The following is a 27,853-nucleotide window of genomic DNA, read 5'->3' on the forward strand; positions in this document are numbered from 1 at the left end:
GTGCTGGTTTTAGCTGGTTCTTTGCTGAACCTGACCAGCTGTTCCAAAAAATCCAGCTTAAACCAGTACATGACCAGCAAGAACAAACTCAAACCAGCAGACATAGTTCAAAACCTAATATCTAATCAGTAGTTTAGACAGAGGAGTGCACTCAAAAAGGTCAACTATGGTTTCATACACTGCAGATGGCTTTCCCCTTAAATAACTCTCTGTTTAAGGGTATGTAGAGTGATTTATGACATAGCTCACGACTTGTGTACACTCATTTTTGCAAAGCATTATGGAGTTGAATGAGAACACTTGATGCCTGCTGTGGTTTCAGACATCACTACAAAAGGCTGCCCATCAAATAGGACCCCATTTAAGGATGAGATATTAAGAATGCAGCCTAGTTTACACTCTTGTTATTATGGTATACTATGGGACTGAATGAGTGCATGTGATACACTTCACTATGGTTCAGGACATGGCTGAGCACATAAAAAATAATTTTAAAGAGCAGACTTATTGAATGATTTCATTGTGGTGAAGTACAATGACACAAATTTCACAATTAACTAGACAATAACCTGTTTAGTAATTTAATTAGATTTAAATGAATTTAAATTAAGTGCACTGATTGAGGCATCAGGATAAATACAAAATATGTTCTGAAAGTGATAAACTTGATAACCAAGGTAAATAGTACAAACCGAGCTTTGTTTTGCTAATAAACAAATAACATTGCATGGAAAAACCACCTGAATACAAAAAATGTCTAATCATCTAGAAAATCTAGCTAAAACAGTCTAATATTGATGGACATTTAATTCTACGTGTATTAAAAGACAACTTCTTACATGTTTTCTTCACCCATGCATGTCGACCTTTAAATTATCTAATAGCGTCATGAGTCCAGAAGCATGTATGCATTGATGCATGTTGATCAGGCTGGTATCCTCACTCTAGTGCACTTACTTAGCCTAAGGTAAGATGTGGGCACCACATACAGCATTCATCAGCACACCAACATGCCTTAACCGTGATGGAACTGAAAAGGTCTTTCCTATGGAAATAAATGGTCCGCTTCTCCTAGAAACGAGAGATGTCAAATAGATTCACACTGTCAGGTTGACTCTAAGCGCTCCTCCCTCATTTACACTTTACACGATTTACATTAGGCTTGACATGTGACTGAAAATGAAAATGAATGAGCTTCCTGAAAAAGGTGATTTCATGCACAGCAACTAAAATGACTGTAATTTTACTATTCATTAATCTCTAATTTGCAATAGTGGATAATTAAACAGATTGACAAAAGAAAGTATAAAAAATATTGATGCAAATTCTTTATATAAATCATCATAGGATCCAACAATAGCTAAAACAAAAATAGGGAGTCTTAAAGCAGAAGTCAAGCAACAAACACTAAGGCAATACACTGCCATATTTGAACGCTATAGAGTCTTGCTACAGTATTATATCATTAGCCATTAGTCATGGGTAACGCCACATTAACCATAAAAAATTTAATGGATTTAAATGAACCAAAACAACGCAAGAGAGCCACAGAGAGATTCAGTATTTCACAACATAATATATTAAACTGTCAACAAATGGACACGGTTCTTTTAACCTTGTTGTTGCCAGGCTATTCTCTCTTATTCCATTGACCTGGGTGGTAGGATACGTCCTGAGGGATAGGGAACTAGCATGTAGGAGACGACAGATGTGTGCAGGGCAGGAAAAAAGATGTAAATGAAGCTGGTGTGCTTGATAATGAGGGAAACAGCAGGGAGGAGGAAGAACACATTTGTATGCAGGTGGCAACACTGTAAAAACAAACAAAAAAAACCTTATTATTCATACATGATTGGGTGGACAAGTAATTAACTATTTTAAAACTATTAACTATTAAATTAAACCACTTCCAAGGAAAAACAACAAATAATGCCGAGTATAGCCCACACATTTCTGTATAATATGCTTTCTTCGCATGTGTTTTTGCTTACTTCAATTATATACTCGATTAATTATAGATGGCTTGCTATTTGAAATATTTCATCAGCCATTCACATAGCAGCAATTAGGCACGCAGAAGTGGTCATAGTCCATCACACAGGGGGCTCGGCAAAACCCCATATTTTGGTGTATGCATATTAAATACTGCATATTTTGGTTCTACTTTTTTTCCTTTTTGTTTTTGTTATCTTCTTGCACACCTTTAACGCTAGTTATTGTTATGATGTTGAAGCTAGTTTTTATGAAGCTGTTTAAAGTAACATAAAATAGAAATCTTTCAGTTAATTACCCTGATTTTAACTGGAATTGTAATAATTTGCTGTTTGAACAAAAAAACACACAGTTTGGCTCTAACACAGTTTATAAGCAGTGGTGGAAAGAGTACCGAACAATCATACTCAAGTAAAAGTACCATTACTTGCCCAAAAATGTAATGCAAGTACAAATAGTACAAATATCTGTTGTAAATATTATTCGAAGTATGAAAAGTACTCATAAGTAGTAAATATTGAGTATTACGATGTGAATGGCTCATGTGTTTACATGCAGTTTGTGCAGGGATGTGTACACGTAACATTCTGTAGTGCATTAAAAATTGTTTAAGGGCATTTGGTGGTTTCAGTCCTCATACACTTCTCATTAGTAACATGCAGTCTATAAAGTCTCACGATTATTGTGTGTAAAGATTTAAGACATGTTCTTCCAATGTTTACTAACGTTTTGTTGCATTTATGAAGCGGCAATGTCTTGCAGTTGTTCAGTATGATGTGATTTACTTTCTATGTGCGATATGATTGGACAAGAATCACAGGATGGATTAATCTACTTTATCTGATTTGTGCCCAACTCAGTGTAGTTTCATATGCTCTATAGTCATGTTAAAACATGTGTAACTTCTATGAAAACACAAAATTACTTGTACTGTTGACAGCATCTAATTATTTATTTGTATATAATGAATATTCATTCATTCATTTTCCTTTGGCTTAGTCCCATTAATCAAATGTATTATTTATTGTCTCTCATTGAATATGTAACAACTGTAATCCTATTTTATTATGTTTATGGTTTTATTATGGTATTATGGTTGCTACATGTGGCAAGAACATAAGATAATATAGAGCCTCGGGGGCTGGAATACAAATTAGTCAAAGGGGCCAGAAACCCTAATGCGCCCCTATACCTGGATCTAAAAAGGTCTACTATATTCACCTTATTCTGCAATGCAAAAGTAAGCTCTTTTCTGTGATTGTTTTAGGATTTCCTATTCATTTGCCTATATGGGCAATGTTTATAAAGTAAACTGTACAAACAGGTCTGTATATGACAATACAAACAAATAAAAATGACAGTGAGAGAGAGAGAGAATACAGTTTGCAACATAAAGCAACACAACTGTTTTTTTTATAGCTAAAAAATCAATAGATGTGAATGAGAGTGGAAACAATAAAACAATTAGCTTCTAATGGCTGTGACCACTCTTACATGAAAGAATAAGGTAAATAAAGAGGCCAGCGAGTGTACAGTATATCTCTCTATTTACCACTATTGCTAGCAGCGAGAGCAGTTCACTATGCTTAAACTAAAGCTGTCCTCTGTATCGGTCAATTAAATTGTTCACTGGAGAGAGAAATGAACGAGAGAAATTCTGTGCAGGCACCTCCTATACGCGGTGCTAATGAATGTGCCAATAGTGTGCCCAAGGTAGAACTCTGCTGCATTCATCCTTTCCAGCTGCTTAACATGACACACTTCCAGCACACTGCAGCTGAAATCCCACAGCACCCATTTCTTCACCTCTTTATTTACTGATGTTTTATTCATTTCATTCTCTCCGTAAGCAAATTCCTGTTCCTTGGGCATTACTGGGAGTCAAAGGAACTCTGACGTCAAAAAATCTTTCAACACATCCCAGTCAAAAGACAAGTCATGCATCTGAGGTCTAAATTTACATGCTTCTAAACAGCTAAATTGATTTGGTTTAAACTGTATATACCCTTTATGGTGGCATGCAGTCACACGGAAGACGGGTAAAAAGAAGGATAAAGGAGACAAACTCTCAGGGCAAAAGATTTGTGAAATGTCCAGTGGCCTTGGTTTGTTTACGCTAATGTAAAATCCCTCTTGCCTTGTCATTGACAGAAGGGTGGACACATCATCTGATTGGCCGGTTCAGCTCTTTGGTCACTCTGTGGAGATTTGAGCCCTGTTCATTCTAGTTCATTGTTTATTTATTCAGGACATGTCACCTGGTATAAAAAGGAAAGGTCCGCAATTGAAATGGACATCTAGATATAAAATATTTATTAACTCGCCTTCCCTTCGCCATGTCCCAACACAGATCTGTCCTTACACACAATTCCAGTGGATGTAAGCAGGTTACTAACCTCTTATCATATTTTTATTTCTTTCTCTTTGCAGATCATAAGATAAAATGGAGTTTGGGATCATACTTTGTTGAGATCACAAAAAAATAATGCTGTTTGGCTGATTTTAAATGATAAATATGCCTTAAACTTGACTGATTGAAAGCCATGTGGTCGAGTCTTGTCATACAGTGGATCAAATCATGCTAATGTTAATGTACTCATCCACATCATCCCTATGTTGGCATGAAGACAAGAAATCCTCTTTCCTCACTGAAAAAAAAACACTAGAGTAAGTCCAGCCTGAGAAAGGGTAAATGAGAGTGACGGAGTGAAAAAAAAAAAAAACAGAAAAAGAGAGAGTGAGAACATTGAGAGAGAGACGGACATGCACAGAATCTGCAGATCCTCACAAGCAAACCTTTACACTCCTTCACACTGGATTTAAGACTAAACCGAGAAGGCAACAACAAAGGTGAGTAAAGCAAATTGTGTTTGAGTGGGTGAGAATTTAAGTCTGTCAAATGAAAGTGGACAGAAAGCTACAGCTTTGAATATATAAAGGTCTTACAATGGTTTCAAGGATACTTAATAGGAACCATCTTAAAAGGCATACAAGCTCTTTTTATTTTGTTTATTTATTTATTTACTGATGATTAGGGGTTCTTTAGGTTTCATTCCAATACTTGAAGAGTTCAGATAAAAAAACCTCTAAGCACCATCTGGTTTGGAATTTTCTTCTACAACGAGAATTTTTATCAGCCTCTTAAATTTATGTTTAGTTATTTCATATTAAAAGCGATGAAATTACTATTCTTTGCCATAAAAGTGAAATTACTAAATCAAGACATAGGAGACTAAGAAACATATTAATATTAGATGAAAATTTCAGATAGCACTTAAGAGGTTTTTGGATCTGAACTCTTGACTTATTTAGGTTAAAATACTTGTGGGGACATCAAAACTCATAAACATTTTAAATAAAGAAAAACAGTGTACATGGACTCAATGATGGTTTCAAGCATCTATTTAATTTGAAGTAGTACTGCTTTAAATTCTTTTCTTATTTCATACAATGCTTTTTTTTTTTTTTTTTTGGAGTGCAAAATAAGACTATTAATGTCTTGTTTTTACCAGGATTTACAAAAGATGGCATTAATTTATTTGGTATATAGTCCACACGAAAACATTAAATAAGGATAACCCAAAGAGAATCAACCTGTTCAGGAATTGTCATTTTAAAATCTTTATACTTAGTCATAGTATCCTGGGCTTTGTTGGTATGTCAGCAATAAGTTGTTAATTACAATAAAAATATAGTATGATCCCTTATTCAGTTGTATACACAGTGCTCAGCATAACAGAGTACATCCTATTTTGAAAAAGAATATTTGTATAATTTGTATTTCTGGATTTTTCCTCTTTTTAAAATTTGAATTTAAATTTTTTATCTAACATATAAATGTGGGTGTTTTTGGACCATTATTATAAGTTACTTGGTTAGATAAGCTCCAGATTTGGCTTCAGTACTGACTAATCTAATATACAGTTGAAGTCAGAATTATTAGCCCCCTTTTTAATTTTTTTTTTTTCCTTTTTTAAGTATTTCCCAAATGATGTTTAACAGAGAAAGGAAATTTTCATAGTATGTCTGATAATATTTTTTCTTCAGGAGAAAGTCTTAATAGTTTTATTTTGGCTAGAATAAAAGCAGTTTAAAATTTTTTAAACACCATTTTAAGGACAAAATTATTAGTCCCTTAAAACTATATTTTTTTTCGATAGTCTCCAGAACAAACCATCGTTATACAATAACTTGCCTAATTACCCTAACCAGCCTAGTTAACCTAATTACCAAGATTAAGCCTTTAAATGTCACTTTAAGCTGTATAGAAGTTTCTAGAAAAATAGCTAGTCAGATATTATGTACTGTCATCATGGCAAAGATAAAATAAATCAGTTATTAGAAATGAGTTATTAAAACTATTATGTTAAGAAACGTGTTGACAAAATCTGCTCACCGTTAAACAGAAATTGGGGAAACAAATAAACAGGCGGGCTAATAACTCTGACTTAAACTCTATATGCATTAATATAATATAGCTTCCTAAAAAATGTGAATTTAAAAGATAGATTTGTGAGGGGTGTACTTATATATGCTGAGCACTGTAAGTACAGAAGTATACAGTGTAATGTTATGTAAACTGTACATAAACTGTATCTGTTGTGGTGGAAAGAATACATTTTGATAGAGCCACATTACACTCATTATTGACATTTTTTTTTTCCTCAAAAGCTATAGAAAACATTCAAGCAGACACTCACCTGTTTGGTTTTCTTCCATATCTTAAACATGACATCAGACATTCTGTGCAGTTCACTACACTCCCAAGTTGTTTAATGCCGAATTTATTCTGCGCAACACAAAAAAAGAAACGCTTACAGCAATGAGACAAGTGAGTAAATGGTGGCAGAATTGAAAAAGACTCTTTCATAACCTCTGATTGTACAAACCTTTTTAAAACCTTTATTTTTAAAACACAGAAAAGCATGTGATGAAAGAGCTATGCAAGAATTCAGATTCAGGCTGAGCTGATATATAATAGTAACCTGCATGTAAAATGGCAGCCTGGTGGATTTATCTGAATGAATATCTGTCATGTGATGACAAATGAGGTTATGAAGCATGCAAGACATGATTTCAATTTTCACTCTCATGTATGAGCCATACTGCCATGTGGTTCTGTAATTACAATACTGTCCAAGTGATCTACTAAAGCCCATGGAGAGGAGGGAATTAAAAGCCTGAGTAGCATTTGAAGGTCTTCACAAAAATAGATTATTTTTTTAAAAGAGAGCCTGGAAGTACAGTCGTGGCTAAGGATGAAGCAGTGGAGCTGGTAATCTGTCAAGTGGATTGTGACTGCTTTGAAGGACAGAGGAAATAGCTATTCACATGCTGGGGTGATTGGTGGTGGTCATATAATTTTCAGCCATAAACCTCTCAGGTTTGATACCAGCATAAGTCAAGCACTCAGAATGCTGGCCTAAGCGCTTCTGCTGGCACTCAATAGTCTACCAGCCAGAGCTTGGTGTCTGCAGGACTAATGTGGAGGATGACAGTGGACGTTCTTTCATCTGGGACACACACCTGGTGCCCCTCGCTCACAGCTGAGCTCTATTATCCTTGCAAATAAGCTAGCAAAGCCTGGAAGCTTCTTAAGCAGGCCTCACAAAAAACAACACTAAAAAAAAAATGATGTTGCGGAGGCATCTTGGGGATGATTCAGAAACTGATTTGAGATATTTTGGTATAGTTGTAGTTACATTGTTATTATCCTAAAAGCCATTTCTATTTGATGTGTTTTGTAAATCATAATAATATTGCCATTATATTCACTGATCTGTGTTTTTTTTTATCTTTATGTAACTCGTGTAATAGCTGACCAGATTGCAAAAAGCATGCCTCCACTGTTATTTTTGCCCATTCATCTTTAGTAATGAGCTCAAACTCTTCCAGGTTGGAGGATCTCCCCTTGCCATCACTCTGCTCTTTAGCTCCCTCCACAGATTCTCATTTTGATTCAAGTCAGGACTCTGGCTGGGCCACTGAAAAATTTAATGTTTTTGTCAGCTAACCATTTCTTTGCCACTTTTGCCATGCTTTTTGGGGTTGTTGTTGTGCTGAAATGTCCACTGATGTCCAAGGCCAAGTTTCTCTGCTGACTGCCGGATGTTGTTGTTGAGAATTTTGATATATTGCTCCTTTTTCATGGTGTTGTGATTAGGTTTCCTGGTCCACAAGCTGAATACCACACCCTAAAACATTAGGTTTCCATCACCATGTTTGACAGTGGAAATGGTGTGGTTGAGGTTAAAGCATTATATGAACTTATATGGACTGATGTATGATATAAAACACTTGCCCTATTTACAGAGTTCAAAGGTGGACTATAAATATAATTAATCCAATAACTTAAATTTATTATTATTATTATTCTTTACTGCATTCAATTAGTGACCTACATATATATATATTAGGGGTGTCAAAATTAATTGTTTCTTCAGTGCACCGCGATGCAGACGCGAACAATTCGCTATCGGTTCAGTAATAATCATAACCGGTTATTATGTACTGATGTCCTTTATCCCCTATGCGCTCTGTCACTAGGGAGGTGGGTGCGGTTATTTACAACACTCCAGGAGCTAACTCAGGGACAGCCCGTGGCATAAGCAGTATAGGCAAATGCAAAGGGCGCTGTACATCCAGGGGGGCACCAGAAATGAGCGCGGTTAATTTGGTTTTGTTTTCGATAATTTTTCATCAATGCACCATGATGCGATATCGAATTGAACCGAATCGATGGCATGAACCGTGAGACCATAAGTCAGTATATATACTAACTAATTCTTTCACATATGAGTGGTTGCAGCCATTGGAACTTGAGATATCTGATCTCGAGATATCTGATCTCATTCACTTTCATTAATATTTATTCATGAACACTTTTGTTTGTAAAGCAAGTTTGACCGTTTATTGACATTTATTATTCCTAGTCATTTCCCCTATCATAAAATAAGCTTACTTCTGCACTTCTGTAAATATAAAACAAAATACATCAAAAATTCATCATATTCTTTAAAAAAATAAAAATAAATAATAATAATAATAATAATAATTGCTTACATTTATATAGCGCTTTTCTGGGCACTCAAAGCGCTTTACACAATGGGGGGAATCTCCTCATCCACCACCAGTGTGCAGCATTCACCTGGATGATGCGACAGCAGCCATTTTGCGCCAGATCGCACACAACACACCAGCTGATTGGTGGAGAGGAGACAGTGATGAAGCCAATTGGAATATGGGGATGGTTAGGAGGCCATGATGGACAGAGGCCAGTGGGCAGATTTGGCCAGGATGCTGGGGTTAAACCCTTACTCTTTTCGAAGGACATCCTGGGATTTTTAACGACCACAGAAAGTTGGGGCCTCGGTTTAACGTCTCATCTGAAAGATGGCGCTCACTGAGCAGTATAGCGTCCTCGTCACTATACTGGGGCATTAGGCCCCACACAGACCGCCCCCTGCTGGCCTCACTAACACCACTTCCGGCAGCAACCTAGCTTTCCCATGTAGTCTCCCATCCAGGTACTGACCGGGCACAGCCCTGCTTAGCTTCAGTTGGCGATCATGTGAGAGTTGCAGAGAGCCAGCTGCCAGAACAAGAAATAAAAGAAAAGGATTCAATGAAAGGGAAGCTATACAACTGATGCAGATACCAAATACAGGTATATAACAATGTAACTAAGGTAAAATGACAAAAGTTTACCTTTCGAAAAGGATCTGCCCAGTGTTTGTACTGTCACTGCTTCAGAGTTCACATGACAATGAAAACACAATAATAAATGTAATGTTGTTAAATAACACAAATCAATACTTACCCATATTGATCCATATTGCACATGATTTTGATGGACTTTTATAAACGATCATTAGAGTATGCAATTTTGAGCATAGAATAGGCTCCCAACAAGCAATTTTGTATTTCATAGATGTCTATTAGACATCTAAGAATAGCCCAAATCTAGAGTAGTCAAATAGATTTCACATTTACTTAGTGACTAGTCTTTTTTGTGCTAATGTTAGACATCTATATGTTTACTAAAAGCCTAGATTTAGCCTTGTTTTATCCTTTCTATGTTTAGATGTCTATCAGATGTCTACTAGACTTCCGTTAAACAGAAACAATGCTTGCTGGATATACTGACACCTACAGCTGAGCATCATTATCCTTGCAAATAAGCTAACAAGCTCTGGAAGCTTTATATGCAAGCCTATAAAAATCAACAGCCTTACAACTTTGGAGCTGTGGAGGCATCTTTCTTTCTTTTCTTTTTTGAGAAAGTTTTTCTTTTCAAAAACCATCTGATTTGCACTACAAGATAAACATTAATCCAAGACGGAAACAAGGCTTCCCTGGTGCCGGTGAGCCGAGGTTATATAATTGAGCTTACTGAGGCGTCACCTGTGTGTCTCGGTGCTGTCAAACATTCATTTAGCCGTCGGTTTGAATCCAACGCCTCTGTTTACAATGCTGTGTGGGATTTAGTGCCTGCAGACACAGTGAGGAGTCCGCTTTAATTATGGAGAGCTGGTCAGTCCGCAGGGGATTGAATAAAGCAGGTCCACTGTCCCTCTGCGGCAGCTTTAGGTCTGATTCGGACAAAAATATAAACAGGAGACAGTCTAACTAAAAGGGATAGACTTTGATGGACATGCACGAGAAAAATTGCTGTCAAATCGATCTGTTATTTGAGATACAGGGCACTCTAGCGTGAGATTTATGCCATGGTATTTGGGTCAAAGTAATGTTTTGGTATTGTCAACAAATTAAAGTGATTTTAAATACATAGGAAGCATAGCAAATGGAAGATAAGTGTCTGCGTTTACGCTTTCAAATAAGTCTTGTAAAGATATGTTAGAAATAATGTTCTGTCATCATTCATAACATAACATACATTTATAAAAAATAAAACAACAAAAAGTATTAATTTTGACATACATATTAAAAATATATGAAATAATAAGTGCTCCGGTTTCCTCCACATAACCATAAACATGTGGTACAGGAATTGGGTAAGCTAAATTGTCTGTAGTATATGTGTGTGAATGAGTGTGTATGGGTGTTTTCCAGTGATGGATTGCAGCTGAAAGGGCATCCACTGCGTAAAACATATGCTGGATAAGTTTTTGATCATTCCACTGTGGGGACCCTAGTTTAATAAAGGGACTAAGCCAAAAAGAAAATGAATGTATGAAATAATAAGCTCAATAATCAATAGAAAAGCCTTTATTGGCTATTACAGCAATTAAACGCTTCCTGTAATCCTGACCAGCTTTTTGCATGCCTCAACTGGTATTTTTGTCCATTCACCTTTAGTAATGAGCTCCAACTCTGTTAAGTTGGAGGTTCTCCTTGCCATCACCCTAATCTTTAGCTTCTGGATTTAAGTCAGGACTCTGGCTGGGCCACTGCAAAATGTAATGTTTTTGTCTGCTAACTATTTCTTCACCACTTTTGCTGTGTGTTGTGGGTCATTGTTCTGCTAAAATGAGCACTGGGGCACAAAGCCAAGTTTCTCTGCAGACTACCTGATGTTGCTGCTAAAAAATTGTATTTATTGTATTGCTCCTTTTTACTGTGATTAGGTTCTCTGGTCCACCTGTTAAAAAAACTAAAATAAAATAAAACATTTTAGGACATAGGTCCATGTTTGAAAGTGGGGATTGTGTTCTTAGCACTGAAGGTTCCCTTTTTTATGCCAGATGAAGACTACTTTATTGTGGACAAACCATTTAATTTTAGTTTCATCCGACCATAAAACATAAGACCAGAAGTCTTGTTTGTCCAGCATTTGTCCTCCTTGATCTGAACCTGCAGAATCCAGCAGTGTGCTGTGTCCACTGGAATGTCTGCTTTGAAATTCATCAAGATGGCCTTGGTGATCCTTTGATTCTTTTTTTGCTTCTTTCACTATCCTCCTGGTCAGCACAGGTGTCATCTTTGGCTACCGATCATGCCCTCTGTGATGTTTAAAGTGTGGATTGTCTTCTATTTTTGGACTATAGACACTGGAACTTCAAAACATTTAGAAGTGGTCTTATAGGTCTTTCCTGAGCAGCAACAATGCGCAGCCGTAGGTCCTCACTAAGCTCTTTTGTCTTTTAGTCATTATTGTCCACAAACCAACAGCAGAGAGCTTTTGTTTTTCACTTGTTTTTGTTTGAATTAAAACAGCTGTGTTGATTAAAAGTGCTATTCTCAATGAATCAGGTGAATTAGGAGGCTTTAGAACCACTTGGTCAATTAGGAATGTTATAGAACTTTAGATTTTACTGTAACAGTTTGCAAAGGGTATGAATAATTTTGGACATGCACTTTTTGGTTCTTTTCGGTTGTTTGAAAATGAATTTGCAATATGCTTTTACAGACATAATCAACGTTTTACAAAAGGGAAACCATCTATAAGAAACCATCTATAAATACAAATATTGGTGACTAAATAGTCACAACGTCTCTAAAAAGGCATATAAAAAAAATAATATATATTCATAGGCATACCATTTGAACAAAAGAACATTAGAAAACAAACAAAAAAAAAAAACTGTTGTTTTTAATGTAAATAAAACTGAGATTTTTTTCCCCCACAATGATGACTCTTGTACAACATCAAATTGTTATCTTTTGGGAGAAGTATCCAGAAAAAAAAAAGTTGCTGGTTTAAAAAAAAGGTAACTAAGTTGGAATTCGCCAGTGGTATGAATAATGTCGGTCTTGACTGTATATATACTGTATATATACACATATACAGTATATTATGAATTTCAAAAGGGGCATAATGCTGGTCTTGACTGTACACATATACACATAAATATTATGTATTTGAAGAGGGGCATTTAAGATGCAATGATAACTATAAACAAAAGATTGAGAAGCATTTCACTGATGGGAACCCACAGAGGGCATGTCAGGGGATAAGGCACAGCTATAAGGGCTGTAATATTACACCTGTTTACACTGATGCATTGCTGGCAAAGGAATTAAACATCTTTGACTTTAAAGAACATCAAGGAAGTACCAGGTACAGTACTCTAAGTATGTGCAATTGAGCTTTCAGGGATTCCCAGTAAGATTTTTAACTGTAGCTTGAATAACTTTAGGCTGATTGCTCTGACATCTGTGTTGACGGAGTGCTTTCAGAGACTGGTCTTGCGACATATCAAGGCCTGCCTTTTTCCATAATTTGATCCCTATCAGTTTGCCTACAGGGCAAACTGCTGCACAACCATTGACCCCACAATTAGACCACTGAGGAAACTATGTAAGGCTGTCTTTTTATAGATTATAGTTCAGCCCTTAACAGAATTATTCTTTATTCCCTGATCAATAAATTGCTGGATCTGCAACTCCCACAATCTACTTGCGCCTGGATACAGGATTTCATAACCAGTAGACCACAAACTGTGAAATTTGGCTCTCACACTCAGCACCGGAACACCCCAGGGCTCAGTGTTGAGTCTGCTCCCTATACGATTCTGTTGCAACCTACCCCGCACAAAACATTATAAAGTATGCAGACGATAAATGCCAACATAAATGCTCTGTCATATATAATGTTTATAAGTATTATATTACTGCATGGATGATTATGTTTCATTTGATAACAAGTCATTTAACCCTAACTGATGCAGAGGGTAGCTTCTCATTTCTCAAACAACCATGTTAGAAGACTCTTTTGGTCATGGAAAAGATGTTAAAGCGATAGTTTAACCAAAAATGTCGGCTCCTGTTAATTTATTTTCCCCCTAGGCAAGTCATCCAAGATGTAGGTGCCTTTCTTTCTTCAGCAGAACATTAAAAGCTGAATCAGTGGCATTTATGACTCTTATAATGGCAGTCAACAATGGTCTTTTGAGATTAAAAGCACACAAACGAGTTTAAATCAGTAGCTATAGCTCCTGATGACACACTGAGGTCTTGTGAAGCTAAATGATCACTTCATCTAAGAAATTTTACATATACAAAATTATAAGCTTAACAGCTAATAAACAGATCTTGGCTCATGGGAATTTAGTCAAATTGTAGTTGTGTCGCTTTGATGACTAATGCACTAGAGTGCACACTTGGACTTTAGTTCAAGTGACACAGATTTTTGATAGATATTGGTGATTCTGTCACCTGACCTCCTGTCTGAGTATGTGCCTGCAGTCCTCGTGCATTCGTTATCAATGTGATGAGACTATACCTGTCAACCCTACCATTTTTCCCGCGATTCTTCCGTATTTTATTGTTTTATCCCGCTATCATCCCGTAAAGGTATTTTCCCTTATTTCTCCTGTATTTTCAGTCAAGCCTCCCTATACGCAACCCATACCGCCGAACCACCAGGGGTCACCCCTTGCTCTAAAACGCGAGCCTTCTGTGCTTTTGCTTTGTTTAGGAATGAAAACACTTAAAAATAAATATTAATAACATCGCGATTCCATTTCATTTTGATTACAGGTGCCGTCGCCTATCCTATACAATCCTCAAAATAGTCATATAACTTAATGACGTGCTCCATACTGATAAACAGATGCTGTTTCCCAAACGGATTCTGTATACGGGATTTGAAGCGGAGAGAAAGTCTGACGTTTGGGTGCATGTTTAAACAGACATACACACATAATTAATAATAATAACATATAAGGATGTCAATCTTTTTCTTTTTGTTTTTTTTCCAAACACAACTAATTTCGTCTTAAATGAGCATAAACAGTTAGGAAAGCAGTCAAATGATTTCATTATAACATTAGATGTGTGCAGTTTTTAAAGTGACACCTCTTATTTAATGTAAAAAAAAAATCTTATTTAATGCGAGATTCATTCGTTTCTCTTTAATCAGAATGTGTAAGTTATACAGTGGAGAACGGGTAATGAGGATGATAGCTTGATTCTGTTTCATTATAATAGCTATTCATTTTAATAAGCTGAACTGTTTGCTAATGTATTTGCTGCTAATGTATGTATTATTTTTCTTTTGTTAATAATAATTTTAAAACATATTACTGACCATTTAACTGTTTATTTACAATGAAACAGCTAAAAATGAACATATTTAGTAATTTGGGGATTTATTTAAGGGGGAGGGGGGGTTGTTGGGGGAATCCCTTATTATGGTGGGTATATCCCTTATTTTCACATCCCAATGTTGACAGGTATGTCATTATCTGTAAAGCTAATTGAAATAATAGTTTCAGTATGTTACAGATTGGACTTAGGAGCAATGGAAAAAGGTCATGTGATCTGATGAGCCCAAATTTATCTTGTTTCAGAGTAATGGTGCATCAGGGTAATAAAAGAGGTGGTTGAAGTGGTCACCCATCATGCCTTGTGCCTTCCATACAAGTCTCTTGGGGCTGTGCTGTGATATGGAAATCAGTTTGTCTGAAAAAAAAAAAAGAAAGAATGAAGTCAGCTGACTACCTGAATATACTGAATAACCAGGATTTTTTTTTTCACTGATGACACAGGCATATTCTAAAATGACAATGCCAGGATTTTCAGCCACAAACTGTAAAAGAGTGGTCCAGGGAGCATAATCCATCTTTTTTACACATTTATTGGCCACCACAGAGTCCAGATATTAACCCTTTTGAGAATCTTTGGGATGTGCTATAGAAACGACTTTGTGCAGAAGTCCAACTCTTCCATCATCAATATAGAAGATCTTGGCGAAACAATGAAACTTTGGACAGTAATATTCATTCATTTTCCTCCTGCTTAGTCCCTTTATTTATCAGAGGTCGCCACAGTGGAATGAACCGCCAACTTATCCAGCATATGTTTACACAGCAGATGCAATTCCAGCTGCAGCCCAGTACTGTGAAACATCCATACACTCTCATTCACACACATACGACCAATTTAGTTTATTCAATTCACCTAAACTGCATGTCTTTGTACTGTGGGGAAACTGAAACACCCGAAGGAAATCCACACAAACATGGGGAGAACATGCAAACTCCACACAGAAATGCCAACTGAACCAGAGGGAACTCAAACCAGCGATCTTGTTGCTGACAGTGCTAACCGTGTCACCCCTGGACAATAATATTTGTTGTGATATTGCAGAAACATATTGAAATGATGGCAAATACATGCCATAAACAAAGCTAAAAAGCGATAGAGCAAAATATTACAGTGTGTTTTCTTTCGGACATGCAGTATTTCTGTGATGCCAGGCTTTGACCTTAAGTAATGTGTTACCCAAAGGATTGGTCAGCAATAGAAATAGTAGTGAAAATCCTTGTAGAGGACTGATAAACATTCTCTCCAGAGGAAAAGAACCTGCAGAAATTCAAGATGAAATGATGAGAGAAAACAGCATGACAAGACTCAGACATGGAAAGAAGAAATGTGGAAATAAAATGACAAAGACACTTCAAAAAGAACAGGTGTGACAAAAGTGATAGGAATACAGGAAACAAAAGAGATGAAAGAAAGACAGAAATGGGATGCAAATCAGCATCAGGAAACAATGAGAAATCAGCATTGTGATTGAAATTGCATGGGGGGCAATTGATTGAATGAAAAAGAGAGAAAGAGATTGGGAGAATGCGGCATGTCACAAGCCACACAACAACGTTAATGACATTGATTTATAGGGAGCCAAGCAATGAAAGAGATGCATCTATAAAACTACAGGTGCTGTCACAGGCATCTGACACAGCTGCAAACATGTTTATAACAGAGAGAGAGAGAGAGAGAGAAAGAGAGAGAGTGAGAGAGAGCGTGCGCACGAGAGAGAGAGAGAGAGAGAGAGAGAGAGAGAGGAGGTTGGGGGAATGGGGGAGGCAGAGAGGGGATTTTCTATGAGCCAGTCAAGTGACGACTGTAAGGGAAGCCATGCTTGGATGAAGGAGATTCACTGCGTGCTGAGAGTCCAAGAAACAAGGCTTGAAATAAAAGAAGACAAAAGAAAAGAATTGAGTACATCCACATCAACCTGGATAGATTTCACTGGGACACCAGGAGGGAAGGAAACCAACAATAAGAGTGCATGGTGAAGGAACAATGATCTGCATCTCAGATCTCCACAGGTAATGCTGTCATTGTGATGTTCATGCGGCGTGACAAGAGAGTAGATGGGGACAGCTGATGGATGGAGGGATGAGGTGATGGAGGAGGAGAGGAGGAAAGGGAAAGAATGTGTTGTGGTGAGTGGAGTGGATGGGACACTGTTTACATTATGGAGAATATTTTTGAATAGTAGTACCTGTGTATTGTTCTGGAGTTTGCAATTGTTCCAACTGTGAGGTCTTGTGGAAAAGATTAGAAAAACATAGATACAAGTGAAATTGCTGACACTTGATAATTTGAAGATTTGGACTCACAGAGAGATTTCTCACTCAACAGAGAGAGAGAAATGGTTGGTGGGGGCTGATCTGTGGTAAAATGGTCCAGCGCCTTTCATTATGGAGCGCTAGTGGTTCAGGTCCCAAGACAATAACTGCAGTGCTTATTGCTCGTGTGTCTTGAGGCAAGGCAATCAGCTTCATAAGCTTAAAGTAAAGAGAAAGTTGCGCATTAACTAAAATGGTACATTAATGAGAGGTTGTCGGTGGTGCAACTGTGTGTGGGCAGAGGGGACTGCTGCCATCTGGTGGTACAGTTCTGGGACAAAGAAGTTAGCATGGTTTAGGAGTACAAAAGAACCCTTGCCTAGGACCTGAGCTGAAAACAATACAATGCAAAAAGAAATAATGTGGTTTCTAGGAGTGAACATCCTGCCATCATTTATTGAGTCTCCACTTGTCCAAACCTGTATGAGATTCTATCTTTTTCTGAATATAAAGAAGTTATTTTGGAAATAAATAAACAAACAGTTGCTGAAGAAGAAGAAGAATTGTGTGATAAAGCTTGAAGGGAAGCTAATGATGACAGAGTATTTATTTTTTTTTGTGAACTACTCCATCAAGTATTGAGCCACATATTGTGCTCAGATTTGTTAAAATTAATGAAATAATTACAAATTAAACACTGTATAAGCCTAATTATATATAGGCTGTTGTGGTAATTAATACAACACTGCAGAAATATTTTAATGTTCCTACAATTACTGTCAACGTTTTAAAATATAATGGAATGTATGTATTGAGAATAAATATATTGAATAACCGATAAACCTCTAAGGACAGACCAGTTGTGAAGTAAACCCATCTGTTTGCATGGGACAAGAAAAGAATGTATGCATAAAAATGACATTACATATTGTGCTGTACAGAAAACTCCACCAATCAGAGTTGCAGTAAGTATGGACCAAATAGATGTTTAGCTCTACCAACATTCTTAGGCATTGCAAATATATATAATCAAGTCCGCCTCCCTAAACCCTCAGAATATTTAAACATTTGTGTGCGCGCATGCATATTTAACTATAAAATGTAAATATACAGTTTAAGTCTGAATTATTAGCCCCCGTTAATTTTTTTTTTTTTTATCAATTTCTGTTTTACAGAGAGATTTTTTAACACATTTAATTAATTTTAACAAATACAATAATAATAATAATAATTTATTTCTAATAACTGATTTATTTTTATCTTTGCCATGATGACAGTAAATACTATTTTACTGGACATTTTTCAAGACATTTCTATACAGTTTAAAGTGACATGTAAAGGCTTAATAGGTTAATTGGGCAGGTTTGGGTAATTAGGCAAGTATTGTATAACGATGGTTTGTTCTGTAGACTATTGAAAAAAAAAAAGCCTAAAAGGGCTAATAATTTACCTTAAAATGTTTTTTACAAAATTAAAAACTTTTTTTATTCTAGCCAACATAAAACAAATAAGATTTTCTCCAGAAGACAAAAATATTATCAAAGATACTGTGAAAATTTCCTTGCTCTGTTGAACATAATTTGGCAAATATTTAACAAAGAAAATATAAAGGGGGGCGAATAATTCTGACTTATTCTAAATTGTATATACATATACTAAATTGGCCACATTAGTGTGTGTGAATGTGAGAGTGTATGGATGTTTTCCAGTACTGGATTGCAGCTGGAAGAGTATCCGCTGCGTAAAATAGTTAGTGTTTCATTCCACTTTGGTGACCCATGATAAATAAGAGACTAAGGGACTAATTCATGGAAAATGAATAAAGGAATGTTTCCATAAATATACCCAATAGTTTAAAATACAATTTGATATTTTTGATGAATTTAAGTCAATTATGCCATTCATAATACTTTATAGGATTGTAGCTTTTACTTATTTCAAAATTAAAAGTTTTAAGCCTTTGTTTTGTCCTATGTCCAGATTTATATACTTTTATATACTAATTCAAATCAAGTTTTTATTATTATGGTTCTCCTTGTAGCTGGTTGGTTTGGTTTATGAACCTTTTTCAAACAACTTTAAAAAAATCTTCATGATAAAATTTATTTGATATATTTCCAAAACCAGAGCTGCTAAAAAAGTGCAGATGCTCTAATGCACTACATTAATACAATTCCTGAAATCAAAAATGGAAGCTTATGTAAAGGTGATTAATTCATCAAAAACAGTGGGAATCCTGTACAGATCTACATTATTCATCAGCCACCTGCAGGCATTATTTTGATATGGAATCTCAATTATCAAAAGAGAAAGCCAGAATTGTAAGACACCGCAAGTAGCAAATGTGGAACACAAAGGCACAATTACAAGATCCTAATGTCTAATTTGTATAATCCCAGTAGGAAACAGCATTTCAAAGCGAATGGTCCCCGGGGTGCCCTAAAATAGGGTCATAATCCGTTCTTGATGGAGACGATTTTAACAAAATGTTTTTCTTAAATCCTCTTCACAGCTACCAGTCATCCGGTTTACATTATCACAGAATGCTGCTAAATCTTCTGTTCTGGACAAGTCTATTTCTGTTGATAACAAACGGGTGAGTAGAAATAAACATCGGACGCATCGGGAATAAGAATCACTGAATTCACATTGTGTGAACATTTCTCCCTGTCTCCTAGTGAAAGAGGATTTTATGGGAATCAGTATGGCGAGTGGAATGATTCGCAACTGCAGCCCACTATACAGAAGCTGATGAAAGGCTACAATCGATATCTAAGGCCAAACTTTAACGGTAAGAGTGTCTCAAGACTGATTAAATATAGATTGAGAATTAAAACGGGAATAATAAAAGGCTTTGTTCCCACAGAAGGGCCAGTTGAAATTGGAATGAGTTTGGATATTGCCAGCATCGACGCCATCTCTGAGATTAACATGGTATTAATTATGTGATTATCTCGCCTCTAAGTATTACTAAAAAAACCCAGCAAGCATTTTTTTTGTTTGTTTGGTTTTTTTTTTTAAAGATGTCTAATAGCATCTCCTAAACTGATTCGTCTTAGCTCAAATAAGGCTAAAATTGGGCTGTCAGTGAAAATCTAAGAGACGTCTTAGAATAGGCTAAAACTAGACTCGTCATCAAATAAACAGAAATGAATGATGGCTATAGTGTAGTTTTCGGCTTTTCTTATATATCTATTAGATTTTCACTGAAAGCCCAAGTTTAGCCATGTTTTAGCCAAGCTTTCTACGTTTAGAAAACTATTAGACGTCTATTAAACACAATTTTTTTGATGGGGATAGTTCCTCCAATAATTTAGATTTACTCACTCTCAAGTGGTTCCAAACCTGAAGTTCTTTTTTATGTTGAACACAAAAGAAGATTTATGAAGAATGTTAAAAGACAAACAATTACTGCCAGAAGTTTTAGTAAACAAAAACTAAAACTTTGTTAACTGAAATAAAAAAATATTCACAAAAAAAAAAATCTAAAAGTAAACGAAAAACAAAAGCCATTCAAAAACTAATATTAAATTGCAAAAATAATTTTTGTTTCAGCATCCATAAGCACTAATTCTATAGGTTGGCAGTTCATTCAGCTGTGGAAACCCCTGATAAATAAGGGACTAACCCGAAAGAAAATGAATGAATGAATGAATAATTCCAATCTGAGCAGCGGCAGTTTAGATAAATAGATCTAGATTTTACAGTCAAATATAAACCAGCTCATGATTATACACAAAAACAACTTAAAATTCTAGAGAACCTTTTCTTCATCTGCCAATAAGAGTAGACTAAGCATGTTTCACTACATATTTTACCTTTTATATGAAGAGGTTTGCCTGAATTCCTCGTATTTTTTTACTTTTATTTATTTAAACTGCATTTATATGGTGCTTGGACACTGTTTTCTCAAACAATTATTATTATTTTTATCACAAAAAAGTTAATGTAAGCTATATAAACATTAAACTTTGCTTTGGTCGAGGCATTCTGTTAACTATAGAACCGAACTAGATTTACTAAAACCCAAACTGTCACTTTACAGCAAGACGGTTGCTGGTTTGAGCCTCGGCTGGGTCAGTTGGCATTTCTTTGTGGAGTTTGAATGCTCCCCCTGTGTTCACGTGGGTTTCCTCCGGGTGCTCCGGTTTCCCCCACAAGTCCAAATATGTGCTATAGGTGAACTGAGTGAGCTAAATTGTCCGCAGTGTATGTGTGTGTGGATGTTTCCTAGTGATGGGTTGCAGCTAAAAAGGCATCCGCTGTCCTGCTTGATAAGTTGGCGGTTCATTACGTTGTGGCAAACCATCAATAATAAAGAGACTAAGCCAAAAAAGAAAATGAATGACTAAAACCCAAACTAAATATACAAAAATAAATATACTAAATATATCTCAACTAAATAGAAATGTGTTCACAAAAAAAAAAAAACTTAATGAAAAATGAACAAAGCCATTAATGAAATTAATTAAAACCTAACTGAGATTTAAAAATAAATGTAAATTTATGAATGATAGCAAATTTTAAAATAGTATTGAAATAAAACTTTTTTAAAATGTAAAACTATAATAAACATTACCACCAACTTCCATAGAAGGAAAAAAATACTATCAAAGTCAATGGCTACCATGTACAACATTCTTTGAAGCATCTTATTTTGTGTTCAACAGAAGATGCGTTAACTATTGATTTATCGATTTTTGGGTGAACTATTCATTTAATAAGATTCTCTTAGTGCACTAGCCAACAGATTAATGGGCTTATGATTATGTCTACTTACTAAAAGGACTACACAGCCACTATTTTCCTAAGACAACGATGGCGAGACTCCCGTCTGATATTCCCTGGAAATGAAAGCCTGAGTCTGGATGGACGGCTAGTTTCTCTGCTGTGGATCCCCGATACCTTCATCCCAGACTCGAAGCGATCTTTCCTCCACGACGTCACCGTGGAGAACCGCCTGATCCGCATCTTCAGCAATGGCACTGTGCTCTATGCTCTGCGGTAAAACACCAACTCTGAATTTACAACTTCCTACCAAAGGTTGAACAGCTGCTCCGGGCAGGTGTTTGTACAGCTGGGAAACCTTCCTGATGAAATGGTTAAATCAATATTCCTCCTTTTCAGCATTACAGCAACCATCGCCTGCAACATGGATCTCACCAAGTATCCTATGGATAGACAAGAGTGCACTTTGCAATTAGAAAGCTGTAAGCATCACATTCAGATTCCAATCAAATTTATCCTAACATATTGATTTTATTTATTTCGCTGTATTGGTTATTCAAGAGCTCGCTGTACAGATGGTTAATCCTGTATGTGTTTGCATGCATTCACAGGGGGCTATAATTTAGAGGATGTGGTGTTTTACTGGACCCGAGGGAATGACTCTGTGAAGGGGTTAGACACACTGCGTCTGGCCCAGTACAGTGTGGAGAGCTACTATACCAGTGTAACAAAGGCGGTATATGAAACAGGTAAAAACATTATATTTATTAATATGCATAGCTTGCCTAGTTTTATACCTCATTTTGCCAAAATGTTGCAGTCAGTTCTTCATGCTAAGTTGGATTTTATATTTAGATTTCTTCCACATTCAGTAGACGTCTTCCTCTTAAGCGGATTATGGTGCAATCATGGTTTACAGTGTCCCAAAAAAAGAATTTGGACACTTAAGCCAGACTTAAAGATGTCATTACATTAGATAACAAAAGATCATCCAAATGCGTTTAGTTCAAAGAAAACAGCACAAGAGCAAATTTCAAGATAAACATTGCACAATGGAGGTTTTAGGTGTAAAAGGTTAAACATATGCATGAAACAAATTCATGAATTTATTGCACTTAAACACGTCTATAATCACTCTACCAGTGTTGGGGAAAGTTACTTTTCAAAGTAATGAATTACAGTATTGAGTTACTCCCTAAAAAATAACTAGTTCCAAAACTTAGTTACTTTTTATGGTAAGTTTTGCAAAGCGCCAGACAGAATCTGTGGACATTTTTGCTTTTTCTGCACAGAATATTGTAAAAATCTGCAGATACAGTCAGAAGTCAGAATTATTAGCCCCCCTGAATTATTAGCCCCGTTTATTTTTTTCACCATTTTCTGTTTAACGGAGGGAAGATTGTTTCAACACATTTCTAAACATAATAGCTTTAATAACTCATTTCTAATAACTGATTTATTTTATCTTTGCCATGATGACTGTAAATAATATTTGACTAGACATTTTTCAAGACACTTCTATACAGCTTAAAGTGACATTTAAAGGCTTAACTAGGTTAATTAGGTTAACTAGCCAGGTTAAGGTAATTAGGCAAGTTACTTTATAACATCGGTTTGTTCTATAGACAAAAAATAAGCTTAAAGGGGCCAATAATTTTGTCCCAAAAATTTTTTTTAAAAATTAAAACTGCTTTTATTCTAGCTGAAATAAAACAAATAAGACTTTCTCCAAAAGACAAAATATTATCAGACATACTGTGAAAAGTTCCTTGCTCTGTTAAACATAATTTGGGAAATATTTAATAAATAAAAATGAATTCAAAGGGGGGCTAATAATTCTGACTTCAACTGTATATGGGGAATGATTTTAGGTGTGTTGCAACTAAAAACTTAATATGTAAAATAAAAAAATGATACATGTTTAACTTTTATTTATTGTTTACAATGCAAATCCTACTATATCCATTTATTTGGTAAACAAATCAAGTCTCTCATATATCTACCACATATCAACTAAAAGACAAATTATAACTTAACAAACTGTATCGTAAGTAAATTATACGAACATTTTCATATTAGTCAGTAATATTACTGAAATTTATTTAAAAACTTAATAAATATAATTTTACACACATTTACATAAGTAAAAAAATATATACTCAATTAGGGATGTGCAATTTGGGAAAAATACCTAATTGCAAACTATTTGACAGAAATCGCGTTTGCGATTTGGTTTTCAATTTAATTCAAGCTTCAAGCTGATTTTAATTTAATTCAAGCTTCAGCTCAATAATATGTAAACCGTGGCAACAATCCTGTGATGGCTCTTAAAAATGACCTGTTTTTTATCTGAGTGATTTTGAAACCAAAATATTTCCTTATAACAAATGCTGTTTTTCTTTGATATAAAATTGTCTACTAATGCTTCTGAAGCAGCTGATGCCATAACCCCACTTGTCAGTGCTTTCCTGTTTGTTCTCTGTTTTGTTTATTGGGGCGTAGTTCAGATGTGCAATTCTGATTGGGCAGAACAAAAGTGTGTTCACTCAATTGGCTAGTTATAAAGCCCCGGTCAGATCACACAATTTCTGCATGATATCCTTGACGTAGGGTGTCATAGAGAGTCATAAACGACAAATGGACATCATGACACAAGCTTCAGTTGTTTCTTTTCGTGTAATGGCATAGGTCACGACAAATCGATACCATGTCTGCGATGCCTCACGACACCATCGCAGGCATGTTTATTTTCTGAAGCATAGCAGACATAGCAAAATTCGTTATTTTTGTTAACATATATACATTGATATTTTATATTGCACCCTCTTGCAATTAACTAATTATAACGTTTCAACTTGCGATTGCATTTGATGTTGATAAATCACACAGCCCTAGACTCAATGATGGGATGAAAATCTGTGGATTTCTGCGCGCGCAGATTTCATTCGGCCTATGCGTTGTTACTTTTGAGTTACCTTTGTGTTACTTTTTGTCACCTAGCTAAGGCTTAATCTCTTTCAGAACGTGTTTTTTTCCCCTGTTAAATAGAGAAGCTCTGCAATTAACAACACACTGTATAAACTACAACTTCATTTGACTTTAAAAAACACATTTCAAAAATATTTTAGGAATTTACCAGAGAACTTCCTGACTCCATAGCCATACATGCCGTATTTAGAGATCATTGAAAGTTTAAAGCAATGTTTGCTACTTTTTGTACTATTTGTCTTAAGTAAAATTACTGTCTACTAAGACAATCCCCTTTTCTTTTTCTTTGATGCATTCAAAATAACGAAAACATTCTCTCATTGACTTTGTGATTCATTGTGACTACTTTTATTTTAATTCAACAATTTATTTTTAAAAGCTAATAAATTAAACTAAATAGTAACTCAGGTTATATTTTTAAAGAAGTGACCCAAATGTAATTAATTTTTTTTTTTAAAGTAATGCATTACTTTACTTGTTACTTAGAAGAGTAATATTATTACATAACTTGCATTACTGCAACACTAAAGTGTTAAGATGTGATGACTATTTTTTTTACTTAATTGTAGTGATAACTGCCTTGATAATACAGGTAATTAAACAGAATGTAACTAAAACATTTATATTTGCATTTGCCTAGTTCACTCAAAACTGAACATTTCACCCACAAGTGATGTTAAACCTTTTTGAGTTTCTTTCTTCATTTGAACACAAAATAAGGTTAATAAACCCGTAACCATTGACTTCCATAGTACAAAAACAAATATTATTGAAGTCAATAGTGACAGCTTTCCAGTTGTCTTCAAAATAACTTATTTTGTGTTCAGCAGAAGACAGAAACTCAACAAGTGAAGTGAATGATGACAAAATATGTTTTCAGTGAAAATACATTTCTTACATTGTATAAATGACCTGCAATACTCTGGATGTGTTGCAGGTCTTTACCCAAAGCTCATCCTGCACTTCGCTTTGCGTAGAAATGTGCTGTTCTTCATTCTGGAGACATATGTGCCCTCAACATTGCTGGTGGTTCTATCATGGGTGTCTTTCTGGATCAGTCAGTCCTCCGTCCCAGCTCGCACCTGCATCGGCCAGTGATTCCAAAAGTTCATCACTCAAGAACAACACATGCCATAACATATCTTAATGCAACGAACTAAATCTATTCTCTATTGAATCCATCTATTGACAGGAGTGACCACTGTTCTTACCATGACCACACTAATGATGGGTGCGAGGACTTCACTACCCAATGCCAATTGCTTCATTAAGGCGATCGACGTCTATCTCGGCATCTGTTTCACCTTCATCTTTGGTGCTCTGCTGGAATACGCCTGTGCTCATTTCTGCACCATGCAGCACCAGACCATTATAGACGTGCAAAGGGTGAGAACACACCGAAAACCAGAGGTTAAAAATGACAAACTGTACTAAAACATATTGCATTTTTTTATCTGTAATTTAATTTTTCACAGGAATTGCTCAAAGAGTTTGAGGAATCAAATGGCACGACTCACTTGGTCAGTTCGATGTCCCCCAGAAAGATGAAAACAGAAGACTCCACTAAGCAGGAAAAGCCTGAGCAAACCGTGACGTGCGAAGAAAACGAAGCCGTAGAACAGACCAAAGAGAAGGGATGCGGTTTGACCACTGTAAAGCAAATGTCTCGTCGAGCAGCGTCCATGATGAGTGTTGAGAATCCCCACAACATCGACAGACACGCACGCATACTTTTCCCCATGGCATTTCTCCTCATCAATATCTTCTACTGGCTATACTACCTTTTATTCTAACAGACGAAAGAACTCTACCTCCTGTTTCCACAGATGAACAAAGTATTGCACAATTGACTGAAACAGAGAAGACTTTTGACTGCTCATCAGCTCCAGCTGAATAGTGCCCTATAACACTTCATTATTGCATTAAAGCAGGTGTTTCTATGTGACAATGGAATCGAAAATGGACACATAAATCACCATACATAGACATCTGCTGAAGGGTACAGTTGTACGTGTCCAATCTTAATTGTTAAGCAATTGCCTTCACATTGCTGATTTATAGGGGTTCAATGCTTTTGCTGTTTGTTTGTTTGTTTATTTATTTATTTATTGCTCTGGTTTGCTAAGCAAGCATATTGCGCAGTAGGGATGTTATAAACTCCACAAGCAGTGACCATATTAAATGCCATTAACAAACCCAATAATGGTCAAATGCATGTAGGTATGTACTGTGGGGTCTATAAGTCTGATTCCATATTGTAAAACTGAGATTTGAGAATAAAGTTTTATTATTTATTCAACTGAAATGCAAAAATAAAGAAACATTTAAAATAAATTAAGATGTTGTGATATTTATAGGCAAGGGATTTTTTTTTGGATTTATTTACAGCTAATACTAATTTTATATAATAATTATATATAATCACACACACACATAATGTTGTTGCTTATCATAGTCAATACCTGAAAAAAACAGAACAAAAAAAAAAAAAAAAAAAACAGAGATACTACACTGTGTACCAGTCATGGTTATGTTGTAATAAAAGTGATGTAACCATGTTTTAAATTGAACACTTGTATTTTCTACATTTAACAGTTTAGTTTTACAACAAATACCATGGTTAAACTACTGTTGGTGTTATAATATTATGGTTGATTTGCATGGCTTTGTGGTTAGAAAATATAGAGATATATAGAATATATGAAGAACCATGCTAAAAATATTGAAACATTAGCTTTATCTCAAGGGGACTTCAAATAACTTAATTCTAAAGGTATTTTGTTAAACAACAAAGTAAAAAAGAGAGAAAAAAATCAGGTCTGAATTGCCAAAGAATGATTTGTAATGTAAATTAATCCATAACAAAACGATATATCGTCTGA

General features: G+C 35.6%; 1 protein-coding gene and 1 long non-coding RNA gene across 4 annotated transcripts; one reads left to right on the forward strand and one right to left on the reverse strand.

Moving 5' to 3' along the window:
* Positions 1 to 1,305: 1,305 nt before the first annotated feature.
* Positions 1,306 to 10,585, reverse strand: LOC141377556 (uncharacterized). Of its 2 annotated transcripts, none has more exons than XR_012389891.1 (5): positions 10,396 to 10,585; positions 9,055 to 9,583; positions 6,693 to 6,781; positions 4,130 to 4,250; positions 1,306 to 1,811 (listed from the first exon to the last, which is right to left on the reverse strand). It is a non-coding gene; the product is annotated as an uncharacterized lncRNA (long non-coding RNA). The 2 variants fall into 2 exon arrangements; XR_012389892.1 differs by lacking the exon at positions 10,396 to 10,585 and adding an exon at positions 9,700 to 9,784 and having other exon boundaries at positions 1,318 to 1,811.
* On the forward strand, positions 4,353 to 27,305 carry gabrp (gamma-aminobutyric acid type A receptor subunit pi). 2 transcript variants are annotated; one of them, XM_073922094.1, is made up of 10 exons: positions 4,353 to 4,842; positions 19,768 to 19,851; positions 19,934 to 20,046; positions 20,122 to 20,189; positions 22,042 to 22,259; positions 22,383 to 22,465; positions 22,595 to 22,732; positions 25,909 to 26,061; positions 26,164 to 26,357; positions 26,447 to 27,305. In XM_073922094.1, exons 2-10 carry the CDS (start codon positions 19,799 to 19,801, stop codon positions 26,762 to 26,764), a joined length of 1,338 nt encoding a protein of 445 aa, XP_073778195.1. In that variant the 5' UTR covers positions 4,353 to 4,842; positions 19,768 to 19,798; the 3' UTR covers positions 26,765 to 27,305. The 2 variants fall into 2 exon arrangements, with proteins under 2 accessions (XP_073778195.1, XP_005173350.2); XM_005173293.6 differs by lacking the exon at positions 4,353 to 4,842 and adding an exon at positions 16,807 to 17,012.
* Positions 27,306 to 27,853: the final 548 nt, after the last annotated feature.

This window comes from Danio rerio, chromosome 14 (genome assembly GCF_049306965.1).
Source record: "Danio rerio strain Tuebingen ecotype United States chromosome 14, GRCz12tu, whole genome shotgun sequence".
NCBI lineage: Eukaryota > Metazoa > Chordata > Actinopteri > Cypriniformes > Danionidae > Danio > Danio rerio.